The sequence below is a fragment of the Paramisgurnus dabryanus genome, chromosome 2 (genome assembly GCF_030506205.2).
Source record: "Paramisgurnus dabryanus chromosome 2, PD_genome_1.1, whole genome shotgun sequence".
NCBI lineage: Eukaryota > Metazoa > Chordata > Actinopteri > Cypriniformes > Cobitidae > Paramisgurnus > Paramisgurnus dabryanus.
The window spans coordinates 40549828-40558357 of NC_133338.1; the positions used below are offsets into that span (position 1 = coordinate 40549828).

Consider the following 8530-nt stretch of genomic DNA (forward strand, 5'->3'; position numbering starts at 1 on the left):
CGTTCCTGTGATCTGGCTGGACATCTCATAAACCAAATTAAAAACTACTGAATAATTCCCTCTAGAGGGCGGCACTGATCTTAAGTTTTACCTTTGACTTCTACTTGTAATAAGCATATATTCGGATGTCAAAGCAAGAATTGAATTTTGACTTGGATTTCTATTTAAGAGACATGCTAATTGTTCCGATTTAAATTAAAATTGTGACATTTAATATAGTCATTTAATATGCTTGTAATCTTATTTTATGCCCTCCCTCCTTTCTTAGGATCTTTAATGTGACTTTTCATTTTATATGAATCATATAATATGATGGGTTTTAATATGTAGTATCTTAAGTAAACTGAAACACAGTTTCCTTTGTTATTTGTAAGACTGATTATTTGTCATAGAATTCAGTTTTAATGATGTTGCAATAACAAAATTATAAATCCAGAAAATGTATATTAAAAGATCTGGATGTCTATGGAGGTAAACTACAGACTTTAAAGAGATGTAAACTCACTGTGTAACAAAAAAAAGTGTGTAGCATTTTAGACAGCTTCTATAGTAAAAAGACAAATGAAAACACAATTTTTAATGCATTCCCATTTTAATACTACATCATACAATAGTATTTTTACACCAAACACTTATTTTTTACAAATACATTTCTATTGTCTGAATTAACCATTACTACAGTATACCCACATTAAAATCATGCAGCATTGTATCATATCTTTATATTCAGAGCATTAACTAGAAACAGCAATTTAATAGCAGCCAAATCCGCTGGCCATATATTGTTTGTTTTGTGCCACACTGACACAGTCAAACCAAAGAAAATTACAACTTAACCTCTGAAAATTGCTATAAAGGACATTGATACAAAAATCAGAAACAAGATATAATACAAAGAAAGAGTTACCAATAACTTATACAAATTACTTATTTAATTGCACAAACTCTTCTCACCCCACATACATGCTCTGTTTTGAGATGTCGTCATATTTCGCAAAATTGTCAGACCCTCTGTGATGTGTAACAATGGAAATCAGCCCGGACATTACCCATCAAAACATGAGCTTGTCACTCTTTTGCACATAGCAAGCAAATTTAAAGACCAAGCTACGAATAACAAACAAGACAACATGAATAATTTTACATCAATGGAGACAGGACACGTACTACAATGATACACAGAGCTACACTTCATGCCAAAAACTAACATGCACTGTGTCTGTGTCAGTTGATTGTCTCATATCCCTTAGACGTACATTAATAAATGAATAATTATCTTAATAAATTCAATACAAAAACTAAAGAATTGATCCATTAAGAACTGCCAAGGTCTAATGTACCATCTAAATGCTTCCATATTAATGTGTACAGCTGGAAATATGAATCAATTTCACCTTCTCTTTATATGACAAATTCCAAAGGAGTAAATACATCCAAAAAGTTCACGTTCAAATTAACTGGACTGATTTTAAACGGAATCGGGAAGACGTCATTTCAAGAGGGAAATGGTTATTGCGCTCCTGAAAAGGAAAACAGAACAAATGTTAAAACATTTTTGAAGATTACATAAAACCATTTAAGCAGTACAGTGCAATGATAGGGAGCAGTAGAGAATCAAAGCCTTACTATGCATTTAACAGAACTGCCGTGATTTCCATCCAGGCTGGGATGAATCTGATGTGGAGGGATACCAGCGCATCTAAAAAAAGAACCACAAATATTTTGATTTGTGCCTCAACAGGAAATTCTAAACATACTTATTTTAAAAGTGGACCGTAAAGTCACTAAAATTAGTTTTATCCATCTGTTGCATGACAAAATATTTCAGTAATTTGCCATTATATTCACCCGACAATCCATCATCAGTTTGTAATCTAAAGACCAGACTATAAAACTTCCTTTCAGAAAGGCATGTGACAGAGCCAACGAAATCTTCACAATTCACTGGCACGAGCGAGCTAAGCAGTCACAGCTGACAGTTTCTTTCTATGAATACTTCACATACCAGTAAGTCAATTGTGCCAAGCCAATTAGTCAATAATCACTCTTTGCTTTACTTGACAATTAGGTACCCACTACTCATCTGGGACAGAAAAACATGTTAATACTGAGTGAAGAAATGGCTTACATGCCACAAAATTCTCAATAGCTCACAACAGTGCAAACGTCAATTTCAGCTGTAAACTGAAAGTGGTTTGGCCGTTCGTATACAATGAGGTTTCACAGGATACTGAAGTCAAACTTTTGATTGCAGTTTCAAAGTGTACATTTTTAATAACAATGCCTTGTTGTATCCATGTAAACTACATAAACGCAAGTATGTATAACCGCTTGTAATAACATTGATATCATGCACGTGCTAATTCAGTCTAGGCATAGGTGAGTAACCAAAACAATAAAGGTGGCATACAGGACTTTGTTTGTGCTGCTCAAGATACAGTGTTTAACACTTCAAAGTAAAATTGTTTTTTACTACTAATAAATCTATCATTGTCCAACTAAAACCGCTTGATGCATTTGCCACCTTGAATGTTTGTACTTATCGGTAGTGTTGTAGTCAAGACCACCTAAGGCAGGGGTGGGGAACCCTGGTCCTGGAGGGCCACTGTCCTGCAGAGTTTAGTTCAGACCCTAATTAAACACACCTGAAAAATCTAATTCAAGTCTTTAGGATTACTTGAAAATGAAATTCAGGTGTGTTTGATGAGGGTTGGAACTAAACTCTGCAGGACAGTGGCCCTCCAGGACCCAAGGTTCCCCACTCCTGACCTAAGCCCAGACCAAGTCATGACCAAGACCAAGACAGGCCGAGACAAGACTTTAAAGGGTCGAGACCAAGTCAAGACCGGCCAAGACCAAGTCAAGACCAAGACCAGTGCAAGTCCCAAGTACACTTAGGATAAAATGTGGAACATGCATATGATTTAGGCACTTCTTGTCTGTGTGTGTGTGTGTGTGCATGCGTGTGTGTGTGTGTGTGTGTGCCATCAGTAAAGTTGATAAAATAATCAAAAGGCATTGCAGATATGTGGGAATTTATCTTTGTCTATTGACCATTTCAAAAGATGTAAACAACACCAGTCCAGAAGCACTTCCTGTTTCAGTTTTTTAACACTAGATAAATATTGGGATAAAATAAACCAACGGAACATATAAACCTGAATTAATTGAAGTTAAACAGACATCTTAAAAGGTAATGATATACGTGAAATAAAAAAAAAATACGGTCACAAACTGTAACAGGAAGTGTTTCTGGACGGGTGTTGTTTACATCATTTGAAATGGTCTATAAGCAAATAAAAGTGAACAAACACTAAGGAGCTGAAATCAACTTAACCATTTATTCTGAACTGTCTTTCTATGGCTTGCCATCCACTTAACACAATGCAGATGTTTTTAATAATAAAATTAGAAAAATTGTCATTGGGAGAAACTTAAACAATGCTTAAAAAATGCCTAAACTGCATAAAATTAATGATAAATACATTCGTGATGTGCCATCAATTATGGTCTCGAAATAAAATTCCAAGTCATCTTTGTCTGAGACCGAGACGAAACCGAGTAAAAACGCAATCGATTCCGAGACGAGACCAAGAGCCTTAAAAAGTGGTCTTGAGACCGGTCTCGAGAACTACAACACTACTTATCGGGCTGTAGAAGAATTCAAACGTGCGCAGGTGTATAGGGTTTCTTTAAAAGTAAAATCGTGATCTATTAATCATCTTTGTGGATGTGTGTACACACAGATAACTTCATAAGCGTTGCCATGAATGTGAAATTTTCAGTTTGTAGTGTAAACTCAGCCTTTGGTGTTTCTTAGGAGGTTGTCAACTTTGTCAAAGCATTATTTTTACCTCCCAAGACCTAGTGTGTCCACATACGTGGACATAACATTTTTTGTTGGGTGCACCATAACACTTAATTCTGTGTAATTGGAATCTGTGGCAAACGTAGACACTTACACTGCTTCATGTTCAAAGAAAAATATTTGGTTATTATATTTATTAGTTCTTCCTAACCCCAAATAGCTCAAATAAATCTAAAATGCAAGCCAAACCAAAGCTCGGGTCTTAGGAGGTTAATGTTTAAAATAAATGTAATGCTAAAACCTGAGAGAAAACTGGTCTCACTTGAGCGTGAAGTGCAGCAGCGGCCGCAGCGGCTGCAGCCGGGTATGTGAAAGCTGTGTGGGGCAGGCCAGGGCTGAGCTCTTGTGTGTAGAGGGGATAAGGAGACCAGGCCTCTGGAGATGCCGGAATCAGCGCTGCCCCTGTCAAGTCATCTGAGGAGGCATAGTAAACCATCACCTCAGGGCCACCTCAACATATCAAACAAGCCTGAAATCAACACATGCTCGACAATAAATGGTTTCTATAACTTCATAAGCATTTACACTCTTAGAGACATATGTAAACTGGGAAGCAGGAACTTTGAATTCTGGTACCTTTGTGGTCTTTGACCATTTGTGACTTTTTTTGGAACAGAAGAGATGTTAAAGTGTTGAAGTGGTAATATTAATAGAACAGAAAAAGCTTTTTTGCTAATGACACATGCATGTGGAGGTGAATTAGTTTTTTGGTGTGTTAGCCTAAGCTCTAGTGTAGATGCACAGCTACAGTGTGTCTGTCTGTCTCTGTGTGACTACCGTGCAGGCCGTAAACTTACATGGGTCCCGTGCTATGAAGTGAGCTCCTAGAGCTGGGTGGATATTTGTGGGATTTGGAGTGCCCATCAGCTTACTCTTTGCCATCTTCGTGTTGGCTTTAGCAAACTCTAACCGGAGGGTCTGCGGGTTTTCAGGGTCAAATCGAACCCCCTGGAGACAAAAGTGGGAGGATACAGCAACAGGGATGGGTTGTGCCTACCTGTCAGACCCTGGTAAACTGTGGAGTGCGTCTTAAGCTGGTGCACACATGCAGGTGAACGTTTCTACTAGTCACTGTACAGCAAAGCTAGTGGTTACTTAGATGTAATAGACAACACACACTAAAAACATGAGAAAAACACTATTGATAGTCTACTACACTTTAAATAAAGGTACAAAAGTGGTCACTGGTACAGTACCCCTTGAAAAAGGTAAACCCTTGTTCCCAAAAAGTGTATATTAGTACTTCAAAAAGGTACATATTGGCACTTCAAGATACATATTTGTAACCTGATTCAAAGGGTCCTGCCCCAGTGACAGCTTTGTACCTTTATTTTTGACAGTGTATAGAGTGGGCTCTTTTAAACATGATCCTTAAAAATAAGATAAATATTTAACACCGAGCTGAAGTCACCGCAGCCTCAAAATCTGTTTATATCAATGAAGCCAACCAAAAATTACAACTTTTAAATGTTAAACTTAAAGAAACAGGTTGTACATTTAAGCCATATACACTCCTTATATAAATATTGCACATATAAATCGTATCAAATTCAGCTAAGCATAACCCAACAGATTTTCAATAATTTAAGCCATTGCTTACAGATGGCTGGGTTCTTACGTTTAATGCATTTTTTGCTGCTTCGGCACCAGAACGACAATCGAAGGTAACAAACCCAACAGGCTGAAAAAATAAAGGAAAAAAAATCAATGGCCAGTATAAAAATGAGCAAACACATAAGCATTAAAGGCAGAAATGATTTATGCTTGCTTTAATTTGGAATTACAATTATTGAATAAAAAAAAAATAAAAGCAAATTAATATGGTTTTAATATACAGTCAGTGTACAATCAAGTGATATCCAACTATGTCTCACCTGCTTTGATGTTAACTTGATCAGTGAACCCTCATAACCCTAAAAAAGAAATCCAATTAACAGTCACATGCTTGAAAAAGAAGAAATCTTGCTGCACTCCCTAAAAGCAGCTCACAATGTCAGATTCATAGTTAGCCAAATGAGGTGCTTAAAGCACCACCCTGTGTGATCTGAGGTGGATTTCTGAGTTAAACAACCTCAATACGACGAAAATGTTTTGAATCAATTTTGTGTTTCACTACTAGAAACATCTAAAAGTTAACTTGCAACTACATCTTTGCCAAGCACAGTACTAATATAAATCAAATATGGCTTGGAAATAATAGAGTTATGGGTTAAGTCAAAGGCAACAAAATTTACATTTTATAACTTTGTTAATCGGTTTTACCTTATATGGTCGAAATAGTAGGTAAAGTTCCCTTGGTTTGATATCTGTTGGAAGACCACTGACAAACAGAGTTCGTACCTAATGAAGGAAGGACATACATTTCATTAGAGTTGTAGAAATGCCAACACTAAAGGACCACTGGGAACATAACGTCAGGATGAATAACATATTACAGCAGTAATTTACACCCAAACACCTGTTCTGTAATTATTTACTGCTACAATTCGTTAATGAAAGAACAAATAATCTTGTTGGGGTGCAAACTCGTACGAATTATTTTTAAGCACGAAAGTTACTTTTTAATATTATACAAAATTTCCTGGCAATTTTCTAATCAAACCAGAGATTAACAAAGATTCAACATCAATTGTATTAAATGTCTACAGACATAAATTGGTTCTTTTGGGAGGTTTAAAGCCACTGGAACAGCGATGGACATCACACAGCATAACTGCACTTCCTTCCTCTAAACCACAGCAACAACTCCAACAGCGCAGTACCGTTTCTTATCCTTCAAACACAGCTCCACAGCCCTCAACTTACAGCTTATAATGTCACTCATTACATGACACGACATTTAAAAGATAAAAAAAAAACATTTCAGGCTAAAGTTTTAACATTAAGAAAATTAACATGTTATAGAACTGATAAATTACAAACTTGAGCAAATTCTATTAACCCATGCATCCAGAAGACATGAAGCCTAGCTGTTGTCCATTTTTTTAAGTTTTGTCACTACACGTAGAAAGCAGCAAAATAATTAAAATAGGCTTATATTGAACCTATACATTTTTTTAATTGTTAAACCGCAACAGAATTGTTTTATAATGTACTAAATAAAAAAAAACAAATCCAAAAATTTCCACTGCTTTTTTCCGTTCTTGGAATTAAGTGATGAAAAGAACATTTAAGTAATACGAATACAATAATTCACGCGACGATATTACTTGGAAGAACAAATTCATACAAATAAAAAAACAAGACTAGGCTACTATTTTACAAATTGCAACACGACGCAATTTAACTCCCTAACGTTACAACACAATACATCAAGCAAATTTTGAACAATATTAAACATTATGTTTTTAAAAACGCAGTATTTAAATAAAATGTCCCTACTCACCCACCGAAACAATAAGGCTACTTTCTTAATCCCGACTAGAAAAGTAACACTATAAAACAGACGTTCCTTCCCAAACATCTCTAAAGTTTGAAGAAAAGTGTATATTATCGACATCGAAAATCAAACCTTCCTTCTCAACACCTCTAGCATTCCTTTTAAAACTCTTACCTCCTCTTCAATAGAGACATTGTTGTTTGGCTCGGAGTCAGATTTGGTACTCATTTTGTGGCTAAACTTGAGACACCCTGCAAGACCGGCAGAAGTTTGCTTTTCGTGTAAAAGTGCGTCCGAAAGTGCGACAGGATCCGGATGGACTCAAAGAAAACTCGTGCGAGAACAGCAAAGTCGTGTCAAAAGTGTCAGGTGAACTGAAGACGCGAAGGTGACTCGGTGAAGAGACGTGAAGCGTGTGGTGGAGGGGAGAGAGCAATGACGGTGCCACCGCTACTCACATTGACCTCGTTTTAAACATTAAATTTGGTAGAAAGTAGACAATATGGGTGAAACCTGTTCCATAGTTGACCTGCTCGCTAATTAGGTCATCAAGTGAGATGGGGAAGGGTGAGAGTGGCGTGCACGGCCAGGAAAGGTTGCAGCTGGTAGATAAGCCATCCCCCCTATTAGTGAATCATCGCCTTCATGGGAAAGTACGGACCAATTGGAACCGGTCCTTGTATTATTGGACAAGGAGACATCAAATGTATTGTCAGGAGGGGTTGACGGTAAATAAATAAATTATAGAAATTGCTTATTAATTTGTTTACCCAAGTTATGTTAGAACTTTGTAAAGTTTACTTTGTGGCAGCACTTGTGAAAGGGTATTGATGGATACATCCTTTATTTGTTTGGTGAAAAAGTGAGCTATTCTAAAAATAACCCTGACATTTAAGTGCATAATTAAGGGAACATCTGTTTAAGAAGAAAGCTCGTCTCTTTCAAACACGGCAAGACAATATATATACAGTAATAGAAACATAGAAATGTAGGCATATAGTGAAGTTAATACATTTTAGCACTTACATTGTAAATTGTTTTTTTTTTGTCTGGTTTCCTGATATTGTGTAGTAACACAATCAAAGTAAAAGAACTTGGTGGAGCATACGGGGTGCGGTAGAGGGTTGAAAATATGTCTTCTTATGTTATGACTGACTGACCCAGTGTTGTTTTGTACAATCTGTCTAAATATAGATAAATTATTTCTTGCCTAATGTCTCTAATTTCATTGTGCATAGGGGGACTATGAACTATTTATAATTCCTACAGATGTGTACACACAG

The 8530-nt window shown here is 36.5% G+C and overlaps 1 protein-coding gene across 2 annotated transcripts; it reads right to left on the minus strand.

Annotated features, from left to right (window-relative positions):
• Positions 1 to 580: 580 nt before the first annotated feature.
• Positions 581 to 7854, minus strand: rbpms2b (RNA binding protein, mRNA processing factor 2b). Of its 2 annotated transcripts, none has more exons than XM_065289252.1 (8): positions 7422 to 7854; positions 6131 to 6208; positions 5743 to 5781; positions 5487 to 5549; positions 4666 to 4816; positions 4131 to 4318; positions 1627 to 1699; positions 581 to 1520 (listed from the first exon to the last, which is right to left on the minus strand). In XM_065289252.1, the coding sequence occupies exons 1-7, from the start codon at positions 7473 to 7475 to the stop codon at positions 1634 to 1636; spliced, it is 639 nt and encodes a 212-aa protein (XP_065145324.1). In that variant the 5' UTR covers positions 7476 to 7854; the 3' UTR covers positions 581 to 1520; positions 1627 to 1633. The 2 variants fall into 2 exon arrangements, with proteins under 2 accessions (XP_065145324.1, XP_065145325.1); XM_065289253.1 differs by having other exon boundaries at positions 4131 to 4282; positions 7422 to 7851.
• Positions 7855 to 8530: the final 676 nt, after the last annotated feature.

Coding starts and splice junctions, on each gene's coding strand:
- rbpms2b (XM_065289252.1), bottom strand. CDS start 7,475: ATGAGTACCAAATCTGACTCCGAGCCAAACAACAATGTCTCTATTGAA. Junction 5,782..6,130: donor TACTATTTCGACCATATAAG/GTAAAACCGATT, acceptor TTTCTTTTTTAG/GGTTATGAGGGTTCACTGAT. Junction 1,700..4,130: donor CTGCTGCACTTCACGCTCAA/GTGAGACCAGTT, acceptor TTCTTTTTTTAG/ATGCGCTGGTATCCCTCCAC.